Source organism: Heteronotia binoei, chromosome 1 (genome assembly GCF_032191835.1).
Source record: "Heteronotia binoei isolate CCM8104 ecotype False Entrance Well chromosome 1, APGP_CSIRO_Hbin_v1, whole genome shotgun sequence".
NCBI lineage: Eukaryota > Metazoa > Chordata > Lepidosauria > Squamata > Gekkonidae > Heteronotia > Heteronotia binoei.
Window position 1 is genome coordinate 118,427,553 of NC_083223.1, and position 20,228 is coordinate 118,447,780.

Below are 20,228 nucleotides of genomic sequence, written 5' to 3' on the forward strand. Positions count from 1 at the left end.
GATGCTTAAAGAAAAGCTACCTCAAAAAGGATATTATAGCATCGGAAAAAGTCCAGAAAAGAGCAAGTAGACTGATTAAAGGTTTGGAACATGTAATGTACTGGAAACCGAGACGGTTGGAAGGCAACATTCTTTATTGTGAGCACATTACAAGAGAGAGAGCACACGGGCCGGGCCCCGCTTATATACATTGCCCGGAACTGCCCCCTGGATTGACCAGGCCAATCCTGGTCCATCCAAACTTCCCGCCACCGGTCTTGGTGGGCGGGGTGAATGGCGAGCTACATCCGGGGACCCTGGGGTCACCTTCTGTAGGGCTCGCCATGCGGTACACTTTAAAGTCAATACATAACACTCCTCCCCCCTTAGCTCAGGACACATAATCCCTCAAGTAAGCTGGAGCCGTGCGCACCCTGGTCGACCTCCGGGGGGACCCTTGTGGGGTTGGCGCGGCCCCCGGCTCTGCCGGGGGCCCGACTGCTGTGGCGGACAGAGCTGGCCTATGGCTGCTTTCGTCCTCTTGTCCAGTCGGGGCTCTGGCCGAGTGTTTCGTCCCCTCCGCTTCTCCTTGGTGTACGGCATCAGTTCTCGTTTTGGGAAAGGTCCTCGTGGACTGCTCGAACGCTACGGCCTTGTTGAAGGCGCTCTGGAGGGTGAGCTCTTCCCTCGCGAACAGCTTCTGTTGCAGCCTCTCGTCTCGCAGGCCCCATGTGAAGCGGTCTGCCAGGGTCTCCTCCAGCTGTGCAAAGCTGCAGTTGCCCGCGATTTGGCGGAGAGCCGCCAGGTAGTCGGCAGCCGTCTCTCCCGCTGCCTGGTCTCTCTGGTGGAAGAGGAACCGGCGGGCCACCCGTGAGGGCTGTGGCAAGAAGTGCCCGGTGAGGAGTCTGACTATCTCCTCAGAGGACTTCTCCGTGATCTTTGCGGGGGCCGAGAGACCCTTGGCGATTTGGAACGTGGCCGCCCCGCAGACACTCAGGAGAACGTCCCTCTTTAGGCAGTCTTCTGTTGTTCTGTTGGCTCGCAGGTAGCACTCGACCCGCTCCGTGTATGTCTCCCATTCCTCTGGATTGGCGGGGTTGAACTCTTCGATACGGCCTGTTGTTCCGCTCTGGTTAGCCATGGTGGCTGCAGCGGCGGTGGTTGCCGACGGGTTGCCTTCGAAGTCTCTGAGGGATCCACGTAGCCCTGTTTAGATTTCCGGGGCTAGCATCCCATCCTCGTCGCCACTGTAATGTACTGAAAACCGAGACGGTTGGAAGGCAACATTCTTTATTGTGAGCACATTACAAGAGAGAGAGCACGCGGGCCGGGCCCCGCTTATATACATTGCCCGGAACTGCCCCCTGGATTGACCAGGCCAATCCTGTTCCATCCAAACTTCCCGCCAACGGTCTTGGTGGGCGGGGTGAATGGCGAGCTACATCCGGGGACCCTGGGGTCGCCTTCTGTAGGGCTCGCCATGCGGTACACTTTAAAGTCAATACATAATAGAACACTTTCCCTATGAAGAAAGGTTAAAATGTATTCCAAACCTTTAATCATTCTAGTTGCCCTTTTCTGCACTTTTTGCTATAATATCCTTTTTGAGGTGCGGTGACCAGAATTGCACATAGTACTCCAAATGAGACAGCACCATCGATTTATACAGGGGCATTATGATACTGGCTGATTTGTTTTCAATTCCCTTCCTAATAATTCCCAGCATGGCGTTGGCCTTTTTTATTGCAATCGCACACTGTCTTGAAATTTTCAGTGAGTTATCTACCATGACCCCAAGATCTCTCTCTTGGTCAGTATCTGCCAGTTCATAACCAATCAACTTGTATTTGTAGCTGGGATTCTTGGCCCCAATGTGCATTACTTGGCACTTGGCCACATTGAACCTCATCTGCCACGTTGATACCCACTCACCCAGCCTCAACAGATCCCTTTGGAGTTCCTCACAATCCTCACTGGTTCTCACCACCCTGAACAATTAGTGTCATCTGCAAACTTGGCCACTTCACTGCTTACTCTCAACTCCAAATCGTTTATGAACAAGTTAAAGAGCATGGGATCCAGTACTGAGCCCTGCGGCACCCCACTGCTTACCGTCTTCCACTGCGAAGACTGCCCATTTATACTCACTCTCTGCTTCCTATCAATTAGACAGTTTTTGATCCACAAGAGGACCTGTCCTTTTACTCTACGACTCTCGAGCTTACTAAGGAGCCTTTGATGAGGAAATTTATCAAAAGCTTTCTGGAAGTCAAGGTAAACAACATCTATCGGGTCTCCTTTGTCCACATGTTTGTTCACCCCCTCAAAGAACTGTAACAGGTTAGTGAGGCAAGATCTTCCCTTACAGAACCCATGCTGAGTCTTCCTCAATAACTTGTGCTCATCAATGTGCCTACTCATTCTGTCCTTGATAATGGTTTCTACCAACTTTCCCGGTATTGAAGTCAGACTGACTGGTCTGTAGTTTCCCGGATCTCCTCTGGAACCTTTTTTAAAGATGGGGGTGACATTCGTTACCTTCCAGTCCTCAGGAATGGAGGCAGATTTCAATGAAAGATTTCATATTTTTGTCAGGAGATCCACAAGTTCAACTTTGAATTCTTTCAGAACTCTTGGATGTATGCCATCCGGACCTGGTGACTTATTAGTTTTTAATTCGTCAGTCAGTTGTAGGACCTCCTCTCTTGTCACCTCAATCTGACTCAGGTTTTTCAACACCCCTTCCAAAATTAGTGGTTCTGGAGTAGGCAAACACTTCTTGTCTTCCACAGTGAAGACAGAGGCAAAAAATGCATTCAGCTTCTCAGCCATTTCCCTATCCTCCTTCAGTAATCCTTTGACCCCTTGGTCATCCAAGGGCCCCACTGCCTCCCTGGCTGGTTTCCTGCTTCTAATATATTTGAAGAAATGTTTATTGTTGGTCTTTATGTTTTTTGCAATATGCTCCTCATAGTCCCTTTTTGCCTGCCTGATCTCAGTCCTGCATTTGATTTGCCACAGCCTGTGTTCCCTTTTATTAATGTCACTTGGACTAGCTTTCCACCGCTTAAAGGAGTCCTTCTTACCTTTTACAGCTTCCATTACTTTCTTTGTTAACCATGCAGGCCTTCTCTTATACCTGTTTGTGCCTTTCTTAACTTGTGCTATATATTTTATCTGAGCTTCTAGGATTGTAGTTTTAAATAGCCTCCAAGCTTCCCCAAGGGTTTTGACTGTATTTACCTTTCCTTTCAGTTTCCTCTTCACATGCCTCCTCATCTCAGATAATTTACCCCTTTTAAAAGTTAAACGTGGTTGTGCTGGTCTTTTGGGGCAATCCAGGTTACCAAGTGCTTTCTGTTCCCTGTGGAAAGCCATGGAGAGCAGCGAGCAGTGGTTAAATGGCTTGGAGTTGAACCTGGGACTCGGTGCCCAAGAAAGCCTCTTTACAGTTGAGCCACACTGAGCAGTTTGCTCCATATGGCTCAGCTGTTTAAAGACTCTTCCATGAGCAGCGAGCCCCTTAAACAGCTGAGCCACAGGAGCAGGCTTAGCTGTTTAGAGCCTGAAACAGCTGAGGCATGAGAGCAAGCTGTCTCACTGTTTCTGATCTAAACAGCAGAGCTGTTTCAGAGGCTTTCACAGGAAGAAGAAAGAAGGGGTTTAAGTGGGGAGGAGAAAGCAGGGGCTTTTTGTTCCCTGTGAACCTCCACAAACTGCCTTAAAAGTTTGTGGAGGTTCATGGTGGAGCTGCAAACAATGAACCAGCCAAAATTAGTCACAAAGGTTCTCAAAGGTTTGTGCTCATCCCTAATCTGGTTTAATGCTTACAGTCTTAACGAGTGGACTGAGTCTTAGGATATATTTACAAAACAGGAGTCAAGTTTCACCCTTAAGACCAACCAATTTTATTTAGAACGTAAGCTTTCGTGTGCTCTTAAGCACACTTCATCAGATGAGGAATCCAGCACAGTGAGCAAAGCCATACATAGCTGGTAGGCAGTGGCCCAGAATGCAACATGGTACATTTGCATTCTGTATTTGTATTCTGGGCCACTGCCTAACAGCTATGTATGGCTCTGCTCAGCTATGTATAGCTTTGCTCACTGTGCTGGATTCCTCATCTGATGAAGTGTGCTTAAGAGCACACGAAAGCTTACGTTCTAAATAAAAATTGGTTGGTCATAAAGGTGAAACTTGACTCCTGCTTTGTTCAACTGCTTCAGACCAACATGGCTGCCTGCTTGGATATATTTACAAAGAAGTTTTCCAGGATTTCAGCCAAGTTATTTGGCGATGGATGCTGGCAAAGGCACCTTATCTGAAATTATTCTAACAGTGTAACGCAATAACTAGTGTTAGCTTATAACCAGGAAAAAACAAGCTGTCCAGGAAACTCAATTGAATTTGGGCAAGACCTTCTCCAGCCAACCAACTTTAAACAGAGGTTTGGTGCATAGCTACAAAAGTTTCACCAAGAAGAGCAGGACAGAAAAAATCTGGCCAAGCTCCTAAAGAATATGAGCACCATCCATCTACTAGCTTTCCCCCCTGACATAACTAATCACAAGCATGGCTACCACCAGAATTGCCTTTGGTAAAACAGCTCCAGATGACTTGTGGCAGTATGCTTAAATCACATTCTGCTGGAAAAGGAAGTTTCCACACTAGCAAGAAAGTGCTGCTGCACAGGAAAATCCCACATCATTGCACCTTCCCCTTTCTCATTTCTCCTACTTATAGAACATATGAATGGACCACGCTTTTAGCTTGGTAACATCAGTGATCACAGCTTGTCACAGAAATAATTTTTATAGCAACATCGCAACTGCAGTAGTCTAGCCCAGGGTTTCCCAAATTCCACCCCCCCCCCCCCGTGGCCCAGTTATTTTTACACTTCTCCTTCGTGGCCCACTAAAATTTGGGGGTGGAGCCAGGAGACTTTGAGGGTGGAGCCAGGATACAGGAAATTATGTACAAACAAGCCCCAAACTCCTGCAACATTTTGTTTAGGAAAGGTAGGAGAATAGTGGGATTTTGCAATGCAATTTTAAAAATAAAACATTAAGAAAAAGCACAATGACCACACAGCAGAAAACTAAAAATATGAAGGAAGGAAGGGGAAAGACCGACTGACAGAAGGTCCGATGTTTGGGGGATTAAAACAGGTTACATTTACCTTGGGACAGCATCATTACATTTACCTACTTTTTTCCATTATACATATCAGCTTCACACTTGAAAAAAGGGAGCTTTGACTCTTTAAAGCTCATACCTAAAAAGATCTTGTTAGTCTCTAAGGTGCTACAGGACTGGATTCTAGCTGTTCTAGTACAGACCAATGTAGCTACCATCTGAAACCAATTTCACACCTTTATCTTTTTTTGTACATTAGACATATCATATAGCTTGTCTGTTTTCTTTTTGTTACTCCTTTTCTTTTAACCATTGGATTCTATAGCTTTACACTCTCAGTCCAATGCCTTCAGTTTAACTATTCCATGGGTGGGATATCTGCCCAATAATTATCCCACCAAACAAAGGCCATGTATCATTACAGCTTTCTGTCCCATATCTAGCATGTAATTGGTAATTAACATTATATATTAACAACAGTCATTGTATTTTGTACTTTAGCTATTTTCCCTATAATCTGTCCTCAAAGTAATAATCAATGACTTGTCCTGCCAAATTAGTCTATTTTAAATCTTAATTTTGTTTTAAGCAATTCCCTCACTTGCTTTGAAAAAATTCACTCTCATGCATTTGGTTACATAACACAAAAACAATTTTAGTGTTTTTTGGAGTGTAAATTGGTTTAAAGCTGGTTCTCTCTTGCTTTTCCTCTTGCATTAAAATTCATGTAAGCCCACAACAGTACAAACAAGGCTTCAAATCTTGTTACAATTTCGTGTGCCTCAAAGTCTTGTCATATAGCTGACAGATTGAAGAGGCTGAATGAAATAAATAGTTTGTGTTGAGTTGTTAATACAAATACATAATGTTGTTTGGGTTTTTTTTACAATCTCTGAATTTTCCAAAATCACAATAAATCCCATCAGCAATTAACAAGTATGTCATCTCATTGCACCTTCTCCCATTCTCATGTTAGCATTGGCAGATGCTAGATGTTTAATTTAAGGTTGTGATTACCAGTAAGATCCAAGGATGGTTTGTGTATATTTGCTGAAAGAAGATTGACACGCATTCCCATAGCCCAAGCTGAGTGGAACTGAACAGCAGACAATAGTGGGAGATCATTCGTCCAAGCAGTTGGGAAGAGCACTGTATCCACCTTGAATATTTCAACAAGTGATATGGCAGGTTCACGGAAATTAAGTATATCAGCACAAGTGATAATGCCAAATCTTCCAAAAGAGGTGTTGAAATTGACAAACTGTGGCTCCTTGGCATAATCGAAGTAGGCCATTTCCGGCTCAAAAAGGTTGTACTGTTTATAAGACAAAGAAATATTCTTAGAAGAAAATTGCTCTATGGTGATAAGAGGAAAAAATTAATCTCAGTACCATGACCCATGTTAATTTTGGCAGAATGCTATGTGTCCTAGCTTTTCTTTACAAAACTGTGAAAGCAATAACTGATTACCACTGTCAGTACTTGTACCCTTCTCTAGTGATGATGTAGTAAACAGATGGTGCTGCTCTACCCACAAGGACTTCCTTGTTTAGTTCAGTGAGGAGGCAGTTACATACCACTAAGCAATGCACAGATGCTCCTTCATAAGTTAAAATGCCTCTCATGCAAGACTTTCTATGCCATTGTAGTGCAATCTTGGCTTGAGTTGTGGAAAGGGAATACCTTTCTCTTAATATGATTAAAGCTCCTTGACTAAGTCTTGAGCAGTCAAAAACCCTTCTGTTAAGTAGCATTTTCTGGACTCAACACTCAAGACTGGACTACTGTAATGCCCTCTACATGGGGCTGCCTTTGTGCCGAACCCGGAAGCTGCAGCTAGTGCAGAACACAGCGGCTAGGCTGTTGCTAGGACTCCCGAAGTGGGAGCACATACAGCCAGGGCTGCACGAACTGCACTGGCTGCCAGTTACATACCGGGTTCGCTACAAAGTGCTGGTTATTACCTTTAAAGCCCTATATGGCCGAGGACCTGCCTACCTGAGGGACCGTCTTTCCCCATACGAGCCCCAGAGAGCACTGAGGTCAGCAGGGAAGAACAAGCTGACTATCCCTGGGCCAAAAGAGGCCAAACTGCAGAACACTCGCGCACGGGCCTTTTCCATCGCAGCTCCATGCCTATGGAACCAGCTCCCGGAAGAGGTGCAGGCCCTGCGGAGTCTTGACCAATTCCGCAGGGCCTGCAAGACCATCCTTTTTAGGTCGGCTTTTACAGACTGCTGATTTATGATCACTAAACAAATGGGTCCGCCAAAATGACTTTGCCTAGGGACCCTCGCTATCATGTAAACTGACAGAAATAGCGCCAGGAACATCACTGTTACTGTCAAATTATGTCAAATGTGTATTTAGAATTGTTTTTGGATAATGTTGATTTTAAAGTCTTGTATATTTATTGTATTGTATATTTTATGGATGTTGTTAGCCACCCTGAGCCTGTTTAGGCAGGGAGGGTGGGATATAAATAAAATTTTATTTATATTTATTTATTTATAACACTAAATGAGTGGAAAAATCTTGCAACAGTAAGGGTATGGTTAGGGAATCTGTCAGATAAAAGGAGTAAAGAAGGTGGAATGTGATCTGAGTAATGGATCTTTCTTCCCTATAACTGGAGTGGGCTGTGCATTCAATTGAGATGATAAGAAAGTTCTAACACAATTTGTAATAGTTAGATAAAAAGCATAGGAAAGCAAAGTTTAGGTTGAGAAATACCAAAAAATAAAGAGCAAACCCTGTGGGCATGAGACCATGTGCTCAAGTTATGCCTTTCTTGGTTATTCTTCTTGGCTAACAACTGTGGGTTCCAGGCCCTGAGTAATGTCAGTGTTTAGTTCATTAAGAGAGACTTTTGGAGTCGAGAACGTTGGACCAAGAGGATTTATGATAATCTGCTTTTAGTAAAAATAGGCATCCTGAGTTACTATAGAACACTTTAAGATACAAATTGAAAGCCATTTGCCAAGCTTTAGCCTCCAAAGATGTTTGACCCAATTCTGCTCATGACACTCTAGCTATGCATTTTGGTGTGTTGGTCAACTTACAAAGCAAACAAAGTAGAGAAGATCTTAGGATTTTTTGACTGATTGAATTCAGATGGTTGTCCCCAAAAGCAAGAAAGAGACAATTTTCATATTGAAAACTTTAATTGCCTCAAGTATATATCATACTCCATGGTACCAAAAAAAGTTTAGGATGCCTTCGAAACAAGGTCTTGGTTTTTTCAGCATGACTTTTTGATGAGAGGACCAACTCAAATTATATGTGAAAATTATTCCCAGATTTGTAAATTCCTGCGCTTTTTGGAATCTATCAATAACCCATCAGTATAAGGGAAGGTATAAAAGTGAGCTCTCAAGGCTGACTACACAAGGAGGGTAACAATTTTTGTCAAGGGAGCCAGATAACCCATCTAAGTATAAGCGAAATAAGAATGGAAACACCCCTGCCAGACTTCCCTGTCAATAGATAGACCTCCTTCTGTGCTGCAGACAGTGGGCCTGAGCAGTCTGGATGATATGAAGATTTTCTATCAACCTTAACAGTTGTCTATCCATAGTGGGTTTCCTTAATTTGTTTGAGAGTCTTGATCTAAGAAATACTCTCAAATTCTCCTTTAAGATCCATAAAGGTTACATTAAGAACTCTTTCAGAAAGTGAAGTAGATTTTTTGGCTAAATGGAAGAGAAAACCAGACTGTGGTCTAAACTAGAACAGCCTCTTCTGAAAGCAATTTACTACAAGCCTAAGATGTTATTAGATTCCATCCATTCCAATACCTTATCCAATAGATAAGAGGAGTATAACTTACCCAAGTAGAATAGTAAAAAATGAACAGTAACCTGCTGGGTCAGAGCCAGACCATTTTTAAAAATATGGGGACTGTGATGGTCTGCTTCCAAAGTATGGAATATTACCGGAGGCATTTACTAAACTAAAGCCTGGGGCTAAAAGTTCAGTCCACCAAGTAGAGTTAACTTTAAATATCTCATTAGGAATTAAATCTGTGCCTGAGGTGTTACCTGCATGCAGACAAGAGACTACTAAGGAGTAACTGGGGGCCAAAGAGGAAGAGTCATTAAGATTGAATTAGATCCTGTTAAGGAAAAGAGGGAACTGAAATAGTTAATGCAGATGGTTGATGAAATGAAAAATGGGATATTATGATAGACTGTCATTCAGAGTTAATGATTGACTGGAACACAGATGCATTATTATCACCAGCAGCCACTATTGTTTCCAACCCTTACAGATGAAGTTGTGTTTCCGATGTCATAACAGATTTATAATACTTTTTAAATGTCAACAGTTCATTCAATGACTCAAGATCATTTTTCTGTTTAAATTCTCTGGCCTTTTGCGGGAGTTCTATTTTAATTTTCTATTTTTGGGGAGGGACGGTGGCTCAGTGGTAGAGCATCTGCTTGGGAAGCAGAAGGTCCCAGTTTCAATCCTTGGCATCTCCAAAAAAGGGTCCAGGCAAATAGGTGTGAAAAACCTCAGCTTGAGACCCTGGAGAGCCGCTGCCAGTCTGAGAAGACAATACTGACTTTGATGGACCAAAGGTCTGATTCAGTATAAGGCAGCTTCATATGTTCATATGTTCAATCTGTTTGCATTCACAGTCAAACCACAGGTTTCAATGTATTACCACAGAAAGACTTCTCTGTGTTTTAGGCCTAGTATATATTGGTTTGAAAATGTTAAAGATCTCAGAAAGAATGCACAGAGAATCTGCAGAAGGTGAAGATGAAGATAATTTATTAGTACAACTGTAGAGAGAGAGAGAGAGAGATTTCTGGAGCAAATTGCAATTTGAAAATGTTTGAAAATGTTAAAGATCTCAGAAAGAATGCACAGAGAATCTGCAGAAGGTGAAGATGAAGATAATTTATTAGTACAACTGTAGAGAGAGAGAGAGAGATTTCTGGAGTAAATTGCAATTTCTGAATTGTTGAATAAAGGCTAGGCTTCCAGTGGGTACAACATAAATGATTAGATGATTGGAGAAGAAGGTACAGAAAATATGCAGGAAGGTTTAAGATCTAAAAATAAAAGAACTGGAAGACGATCACTTCCCAGAAAATTCTCCACTTCCATAGCTTTCACAAAGGGAGCCATTCTTGTTGATGACAAAGTAGTCCATGACATTTCAGCCAATTGCATCAGTATAAGTGTAATCTCCTTTGAAGTTGAGACATACTCAACCATTAATTGGAATTAAATTTATCTGAATACAAAGGTTTGCTAGGTCTAGGTTGTTTGAATTAACTATCGTATTCTTAGAAACACTGTCAAACCAATAAAGACTGAGAAGGTCTTCATTGTCTGGGCCAATTAATTTCTGCATCAACACATTACCATCAGGCCCCATTCTACCATTAAAAAAAATCTCTGGCCAAAATAAACTGGCTAAATGGAAGACAGGCCTGAATATTTTCAATTTAACACCCCATTTGTACTCAGTTTTGTTTTGCTATAGATCGGGACTTAGGGGACAAATAAACAGAACAAATTAATAGAGAGTAGTTGGTAATTTCAAGATAAATTCCCAGCAAAAGAGCATGAGATACAACCAATTCAACATTCCTAATATTCATAATTATAGAGATTAAACTAGCTAAGCCACCTTTTGGGAAGGCCTTTAGATCCTTTTATAGCATATTGAGAAAAGACAATGTATCCAGGGAAAGAAATGTCCTCCAAAGCCCATGTTTCTTAAACTAAAATTATGTCAAAGGCACCCAAAAATGTCTGAGATCACTTCCGTCTTGATCTTACAGATCAACCTGCCACATTCCAAGAGGCAATTTTTAAATAGGGAGATATTTCACTGTGGATATATTTGATTTTGGGGGAGGCAAATAAATTTATAGATTAGGAAATAGAACTATCATTTTGGGATCTAAAGGAACAGGAGAAATACAAAATATCAATCAATGAAAATGATGTTTCTTTTGTGATTCCTGAAGTGGGTTGAGGGCCTGATTGATCCAATGGCCATATCCCACAGGGTATAAATTACAATCCTTTTCACTCTTGAGATTAGATTATCCCTAAGTAGTTTTAACTGATCTGTTATATTATCTTGATCTTCCTAAGGCTGTTTGCAGAAAGACTGAATCAGTTCCTTAACTGATGTAGTTAGTTTTGATTAACTGAAATCTTGGATTTTTACTAGTAGGGGAAAAATCAGTTAGAGGTTTATCTTTGCCTTCTTGGGAAATTTCCATGGTCTTTAGGAAGTAAGATGCATTTTTTGCCCAATTTCTAGAGGAGTATCTAGTTGAGAAAAGTGGTATAAGAGATTTAGAATTAAAACAATGTTTTGGGAAAATTTCATGAAAGATTATTTGTCTCTAATGTGTTAAAATCAATGTGGAAACTTCTGATGAATAAAAAGTTAATATGGTTCTCTCTAAAATCTGGGAATCATTCAAAGAACTTTAAATAAATATCTCTGGGCATTCTAAAAATAGGCTACATGTTCCTTAGTAACTACTTATTGGCCCAGTCTATAATCTGAACATGGAAGGGAGAAAAAGATTTTAAAATTTTTTGTAAGGGTCTAACAATAGCGAAGAATGAGAACTAGAGCTGGAGACGTTTACAGTATGCTTTGATCGGTTTTGGAGGTATCCAGAAAACTGATCATGATTAACATGATCATTTGAAAAAAAAGAAAGAAAGAAAAGAAGATAATGTATTAATCTTACCCAAAAATCTTTTTGAGAGTCTCTTCTATCAGAAATTATTGTTAGGCCATCAAAGTAAGTATATCAGTGTCAGTATCACTGTTGAGCAAAGGAATATGGTTCTTTAAAGAAACAAGTGTAATCTTGAAGCGTCATTCATATTTTTTAGCTTTCCTGGAATGATTGATTTTGCTGTTGTAGAGCCTCCTTATAACCAAACTCCTTAGCCGATTTGGACTCTTCAGTCACTTCAATCTCCACAAATAAGAGTAATCTGTTCTAAAGTTTAAATTTTAAAAAAGTCACATTTACTCTGTTTAGGAGCACATTGTCTTAACTGGTTCAAAAAGGCTCTATCTTTTCCTTTTCATGATAATGTGAGAGAAACATGTAGATTGTAATTTCATTGGGAAAACCTCTCATATTCCTTTCTCTTTTTGTCCTTTCTCTTCCCCCCTCCCTGAGATAAAATAAGCTCCAAGAGGTGGCAATAACTTAAAAAAAAAATACAGTGACATTTTGTGGGAAGAAAAGATCTGGTCTCTGTGCTGCATGCTCTGGTTATATCTAGATTAGATTATAGCAACTGCATTGTACATGGGGCTGCCTTTGAAAAAATGTCTGGAAGCTTCAACTGGTACAGAATGCTGCAGCCAGGATGCTGACTGGACAGGACCATAGGGCTCATGTTGCTCCAGTCTTGACCCATTGACACTAGCTCCGAATTGTCTCCAAGCCCAATTCAAGGTGCTAGTGTTGACTTCTAAAGACCTACATGGCTTGAGGCCAGCACTAATAGCATACCTGAAGAACGGCCTACTCCCTTATCCCTTCATCCTGGTTACTCTTTTATGTGCTTTTAATATGTATTTATATTTTAGTTGTAATTGTTTTAATTGTTTTTATGTTTTGTTTAACTGTTAGCCACCTTTACAAATTTTGTAAATGAAAAAATAATAATCATATGACTTCCAGGGCTTGTTCAATTACCAAACCAACCTTGTGGTAGCGTGCCAAAAATTTGCCTTCTGGATCATAGACAACATCTGTATTGTATTGATAGTGACCATCCTTGGGGCACTTTGGATCAGTCCAATTACAAAACTTCTTGTCCCCCATATTAGCAACCACATAGATAGAGTAGTTTCTTGCCATGCAGCTGAGTCGTTCTTGCACTTCAGTTGATCCAAATCTAACACATAAAGGAAAATAATTGGTGTTAAACATGTCAGGGGTCTGAGAACCATGAAGTCTCAGGCCTAGGGTATGGCACTGGGGGGCACTGGGAAAACTGTGTGCTTGGCCCATCAAGAAATGGCCTCTAACCTGGGGCAAAGCCCAGAGGCACACCAAACGTGGCTGCCAGCTATGCCAAAGAGATGCATGGGCCCATTACCCAAGCGTTTCTTTCACAGTTGTTTGGATGGAAGCCACATTGGGCCAGTTACCAAATCTTCAGAGGGCAAATCTGGAACATGTAGCTGTCTTTCAACAGATCAGCAAAGGGAAGGGATGGAAGGCCTATAAGTAGGTATTTAAACCTTCAACAAGAGACTGAGGAGGACTGAGCCAAGGTGTTAAGAGAGTAGAAGGGGGAAGAGGAGGACATGGGCACAGAAAATCCTCTCACACCCTGAACTGAGGCCTCTGCGGATAGCCAGGAGAATAAACCATTTGAGCTCCTTGTAGGAGGTTTTTCTGACCCAGCACTAATAGTCAATGAAACTTTGGGTGGGAGGAGGGAGGAATAATAGAATGATGACATTTCATAAACTTTAGAATTCATAATGTAGTTGATTAAAGGAGAACATTCAAAGATAGGCCTGGCAGGAGACATTTCTTTCAAGGCTGGTTACAGAGAGTAAGAATAAAGTATGACTAAGCTGAAAAGCACTGGCTGATTCAGAAATAGTCATGGCTTTTGTCACAACTCAGGGGGGTATTACCAATTGCTGCCACCACTCTGGGTTAAGAGTCTCCCTTGAGAAGGCCCAGAGTACCCTCCCAAGCCCTTCAGGCCTCCCTTAGCTAGGCAAATAATGGGCGTGAGGACCTGGCAGAGTTAACAACAGGGGGTAGGGTTTCCAAGTCCAATTCAAGAAATATCTGGGGACTTTGGGGGTGGAGCCAGGAACAAGGGTGTGACAAGCATAATTGAACTCCACGGCAGTTCTGGCCATCACATTTAAAGGGACAGCACACTTTTTTAAATGCCTTTCTTCCATAGGAAATAATGAAGGATAGGGGCACCATCTTTTGGGGCTCATAGAATTGGACCCCCTGGTCCAATTGTTTTGAAACCTGGGGGGTATTTTGGGGAGAGGCACTAGATGCTAAACTAAAAATTTGGTGCCTCTATCTCAAAAGATAGCCCCCTCCCCAGAGCTCCCAATACCCATGTATCAATTCCCCATTATTCCCTATGGGAATCAATCTCCATAGGGAATAATAGAGTGCCCAGTAGACATTTCCCTCGCCCCCCGCTTTCTAAAGCGGGGGAGGGCCTCCAAACCAGGAAATCCCCTTCCCCCTCCCTCTCTCTCACACACAAATACTTACTGGGTCTTGTTCCTGCAGAACTCTACTTGATCTGAAAATGAAAGCAAAACAAAGGGAGGGGCTGTTCTCCGAAGCCCTTCCTGTTTCCTGCTTCCTCCTCAGCCTTAAAGGCAAATATTTTAAAAACGGACCTGCAGGAGCTCTAAAACTACATGGTGATTGTGGGGGGTGGGGCTTCCCCCACCGGCCAGCTGGCTGGGGGCGGGGAGAAACCTGTAAAAACGGGGGATCCCCCGCTGGGACCTGGGGATTGGGAAGCCTAACAGGGGGGGAAATGGTTTATGTAAAAGGTGAGTGCAATATAACAAACAAGGTGCATAAAAAAGTAAAAGGGATGAATGGAAAAATAACCAAATGCCCTAACGCGTCTGAACCTACTGTTCCTAAACCGTCAGTCAGACCTGGGCCTACTCACCCTTCCTCACAGGGCAAGGGTCTCTTTCTGGCAGCAGCTCTTCCTCAGCTCTGTCTCCTAGGAAAAAGAACACCCCCTTCCTGGGCTTGGTCCTTTTATCTTCTCCTCCCAGGCCCACCCCTCTCTGGGCCAGTTTCCCTCCAAAACCTGGCTACCCAATCAGAGGGACAGGAGGGATCCTGGGAAATGTAGGCTCTTCCCAGTAACTCCTAAGCAGGCTTCCCTGGGGCCTGCAGGCCTCACTAGGCCCAGGATCATGACAGCTTTATAGACAGGTGGATGGAAAACTGTTTCCAAAGTGACCAGGGAAAAAAGTTTTAAAAAATGGTTAAAGCAACAACAAAGTTGTGCTATATTACAGTTCACCCTTGGCAGTTTTACCCATCAGGTTCTTCATGTGACAAGGTTATAGACCAGTCTAATTTATTTACAAAATTTGAAGTAGGCCTAATTGAATACAATGGGAACAAAGGAGTTTTCTGCTCCTTCACCAGAGCCACCAAAGTAGCTAATAATTAAAACATGACCAATTTAAACCAAAACTAAATAAACAATAATTAAAACGTAAGGTATTAAAATGCCACTAAGGGCATCCTAGAGAAAACAAAAAATCTTCACTTGCTGATAGAAAACAGTGATAGAAGGTGACAGATGAGTATCCCTGTGGAAGCAGTTCCATAATTTGATGCCACAATGAAGTAAATTCTAATGAATGCATTTATCTAGTTAGTTCATCTTTATTCCACTTTCCCAGCAAAGAGCTCAAGAGGGTGAGTTTCTCTTCCTTAATATATCCTAGGCTTCCCAACCCCCCCCCCCCGCCCTGGTGGGGGACCCCCGAATTTGCGGCGTCCTCCCCCACTCTCCAAAAATCCGGAAGCGGGGGAGGAGGAGAAACGGCGCAAATTTTGGTGCCACTCGCTCTGGGGCAGTGAGAGAAAAGAACATGCGTGTAGGCTTCCCAATCCCCAGGTCCCAGCCGGGGACCCCCCATTTTTACAGGCTTCTCCCCGCCCCCAGCCAGCCGGCCAGTGGGGGAAGCCCCACCCCCACAGTCATCATGTAGTTGTAGAGCTCCTGCAGGTTTAGAAACCTGCAAACTGATCCGTTTGTAAAATGTGTGCCTTTAAGGCTACGCAGGAAACAGGAAGGGATTCATTGGAAAGGGTTGGTAATAGTTTCCATGGAGAATGGCCCCTCCCTTTCTTTTGCTTTCGTTTTCACAGCAAGCAAAGTTCTGCAGGAAGAAGATCTAGTAAGTATTTGTGTCTGTGAGAGAGGGAGGGGGCAGGGGATTCTCTGGTTTGGAGGCCCTCCCCCCCTTTAGAAAGCGTGGGGTGGAGGGAAATGTCTACTGGGCACTCTGTTATTCCCTATGGAGAACGATTCCCATAGGGAATAATAGGGAATTGATCTGTGGGTATTGGAGGCTCTGGGGGGGCTATTTTTTGAGGTAGAGGCACCAAATTTTTAGTATAGCATCTAGTGCCTCTCCCCAAAATACCCCCCAAGTTTCAAAACAATTGGACTAGAGGGTCCAATTCTATGAGCCCCAAAAGATGGTGCCCCTATCCTTAATTATTTCCTATGGAAGAAAGGCATTTAAAAAGGTGTGCTGTCCCTTTAAATGTGATGGCCAGAACTCCCTTGGAGTTCAATTATGCTTGTCACACCCTTGTTCCTGGCTCCACCCCCAAAGCCTCCTGGCTCCGCCCCCAAAATCCTCAGGTTTTTCTTTAATTGGACTTGGCAACCCTAATATATCCTCAAATCAACCCTGTAATCCAACAGTAGACACCAGGGGTCATTTTGTAGAAAAAGAGCGCAGGAGCTCATTAGCACAACTTATTTGCATATGCCACACACCCCTGACATCACTGGAAGGTGTACTAAATTATATCAGAGCTCCGCATCTACCTTAAAATGCTTCTTGAATTATAATTGTCATATCCTTACTCCATAGGATATCCTATGCTTTCCTCACTTGTCTTTGCAAATCACTCTCTCCTGACCACATTGACCTATTGCCCCACACTGGAAAGTGCAGCTTGCTGAATTAAGGATCAGCTCTATGTCTTACTTAATTGATTTAAGATTGTCAGATCCAAATTTGAAAACTCCTGGAGATTTGGGGATGGAGCCTGGGGAAGATAGGGACTTCAGTGAGGTATCGTGACATGGAGTCCACCCTCCAAAGCTTCCATTTCTCCAGTGAAAGTGATCTCTGTAGAAGATAAGCTGTGATTCTGGGGAGTTATCAGGTCCAACCAGGAGGCTGGCATCCCTATGAACTGATTGCCCATGAAACCCAGTCAGCAGTTGTGCATACAGGCTGCTAAAATCCAATTTATCAGAAAATTTTGACAAAGCCAATTTTGTACTTATGTACCTACACTTATTTGTATTAAAGCCTGGTTTCAACAGATCCACCAAATCAATTTGCATAACCCTCTAAAGAAATCTAAATTTGGTTGCTATTAACCCATTTATATAATGCTTACCTTTAAGAAACCATCTCCGACATCTTTTATAATGATTTATTTTCAGTAATAGTTATTTATAGAGCTTTGTCAAATATACAAAACATAATGATCAGGTTTTTACCAAGAACTGAGTTTTAAAGGTCACCCAAGCACTTTAAATTAGGGCAATTAAGACACTACATGAGGAAAAATTGTTTTTATACTGCCATCTACTGACAAACAGATGGGCAAACAGATTTATTTCTTATTGCAATAATTGGAAGAACTAGTAATTGTATCTGAAGAAGCGTACTTGCCCATAAAAGCTTATACCTTGAATAAAAGCTTTGCAGGTCTTAAAGGTGCCACTGGTAGAATTAGTGATAGTATTCATAGAACTCATCATCTGTCATACTAATGTTGGAAATTTGCAGTCTGATACAAAGTACGATTACTTTGAAGTAGGTCTAATTGAATTCAATGGTAACAAAGATTATATAAAAATTCAGAACACCATTCACATAATACCTTATATTAGGACCAACTACATGACTAAGTTTGCCAAGCATGGCCTAGCAACCAGTGGCAGACATAGAGGTATGGCTGTCAGCAAAACATTACTTCTGGCAAAACCCAGGAGAGACATCAAGCCTCTTGAAGAAACGTTATCACCAGAGGTGCTATGGTAACTCTATTTTACCATGAAATCTATTTTTATACTTTATTTTACCATAGTCGCTTGTGATTCCTAGAGAGGCATGATATCACTTTCAGGAAAACCCAGAAGTGACATCATGCCATTACTGGCCTACTGGGGGTGGAAGATCTCCTGCTCCCAGGAGACACATATCAACCATACCAGTGACATGTAACAAAAACTGTAGACAGTGTCACATTCAGAGCCAGTGTGATATAGTGGGGTTAGAGTGCCAGACTAGGATCTGAAAGACCAAGGTTCCAATTCCTACTCTGCTATAGAACCTTGCTGGATGACCCTGGGTCTTCACACAGTGCTTTGTGTCCCCAATGGTGATAAAAGTGGGGCATAAACTAAGTTAATCCATAGAAAAATTAAAAAAAAAATAATCAGAGAATATGGACAAAGCAAAATATCACAAAATAAGGAGTATCATCATCAGCCTGGATGCTCAATAGGGGGGGGGAAAGGAGGGGAATGGTTCAGGGCATGGTGGAGAAGCCTTAGTCTGCTGTTGGAAGGGTATAAAAATGGAATACAGGGTGTGTTGCAGATGTAATTGGATTAGGTGGTGTTGCATGCCGATAGGGTTGCCAAGTCCAATTCAAGAATTATCTGGGGACTTTGGGGGCGGAGCCAGGAGGCTTTGGGGGTGGAGCCAGGAGACATTGGGGGTGGAGCAAGGGTGTGACAAGCATAACTGAACTCTAAAGGGAGTTCTGGCCATCACATTGAAAGAGACCAAACACTTTTTTAAATGCCTTCCTTCCATAGGAAATAATGAAGAAAAGGGGCACCTTCTTTCCGGGCTCATAGAATTGGACTCCCAGGTCCAATCTTTTTGAAACTTCGGGGGGTATTTTGGGGATAGGCACTGGATGCTATACTAAATGTTTGGTGCCTCTACCTAAAAAAACAGCCCTTCCAGAGCCCCAGATACCCATGGATCAATTCTTCATTATTTCCTATGGGAATAAGTCTCCATAGGGAATAATAGAGTTCCCAGCAGACATTTCCCTCCCCTCCCCCCGCTTTCTGATTACCCTGAAGCAGGGGGAGGGCCTCCAAACCAGGGGATCCCCTGCCTCCACCTGGGGATTAGCAAGCCTACATGCAGAGCAGGCATGATTAATACCAGTTAAGAAATCAAACCACATTACATAATTTCGAGAGTGCACCCAAGAAACTCTTAAGTTCTCTCACTAAATATAAAGGATAAAAGAAAATACCTTTGGGAGTCAATGCATGGAATCCAGTTTACTTGAGGATCTGGTATATCTTCAAGATAAGGATATAGCGTTTCTCTCTTGAAAACCCAGCCATAGATGCCATCCTCAGGAAACACAATAATATGGGAATCCTATAAAGATACCAATGCAAAGACATTATCCACCAGAACCAATGCTGTCATCTAAACATTACCAGATACAACCAGTGTATTACCAGTGCAGCAGCAGTTTTGGTGGCCTCTTCTAAAACATCCAGATTTTTGTTCATCTGCCGCACAGCCTCCTCTCGTGTTACATGTTTTGGAGTTGCTCCTGTCAGTATAACAGCATGCTCGTAGACTGCAGCAGTGTACTTTTCCCAGGCAGAAGCCTTGAAGACAACTCCAATCAAAACTATGGTACAAATGGAAAGCTGAAAACGAACCATCCTTACCGAATCTGTTACTACAAGTGAGAAAAATCACAGACTTTCCTTGTGTACTGAAAATGTTAGAAGTGATTAAATTGCTTTGGGGAATTCCTGTGTTTTGAAACAAAACCTCATTTCCAGGAAGTTAATTATGGTGAAACACTAGCAAACTGTACTACCTTAACCAAGAGCTTGCATAAGAGGAAGAATGTATGTCGTAACACTGGCGTGTGTGTACCTAAAATGAACTATGTCAAAGATGAAACACAGCTTGTTATGCTAAGCCAAAAATGGATAATGCTTAAGACAGGTTGAACACGGTAGTACTACAGTGCTCAGGTGACACCACAGATAGTTTAGCTCCCAATGCTGGGCTGGTCTAACTACTTCTTAGAATGCCTGGAAATCTGTGTATGTTGGAATAAATTCTGGTTGGTGGACACAATGCAGAGAGGACAACCCTGTTTACTGCCCCTGAAAATGTGTAGTTATTAGGGATGGGCACAAACCAGGAAAATGGAGGTTTGTGATGAACGGAAAGAGGTGATCTCAAGAGGAGATCACCACAAACCTCCACAAACTTTTCAATTTCCTGAACTGGTTTGTTGATTCATGAGTTGGGAGGAATT

General features: G+C 42.4%; 1 protein-coding gene across 1 annotated transcript in view; it reads right to left on the reverse strand.

The window, feature by feature from the left end:
• LOC132572482 (pantetheinase-like) overlaps window positions 1-19,824 on the reverse strand; it is a 30,146-nt gene extending 10,322 nt beyond the window's left edge. Inside the window, exons 1-4 of the mRNA XM_060239585.1 lie at window positions 19,405-19,824; window positions 19,191-19,321; window positions 12,828-13,020; window positions 6,133-6,430 (exon numbers count right to left, since the gene is read on the reverse strand). Coding sequence (XP_060095568.1) covers window positions 6,133-6,430; window positions 12,828-13,020; window positions 19,191-19,321; window positions 19,405-19,617 — 835 coding nt within the window. The 5' untranslated portion in view covers window positions 19,618-19,824. The remainder of the gene's footprint in view (window positions 1-6,132; window positions 6,431-12,827; window positions 13,021-19,190; window positions 19,322-19,404) is intronic.
• Window positions 19,825-20,228: the final 404 nt, after the last annotated feature.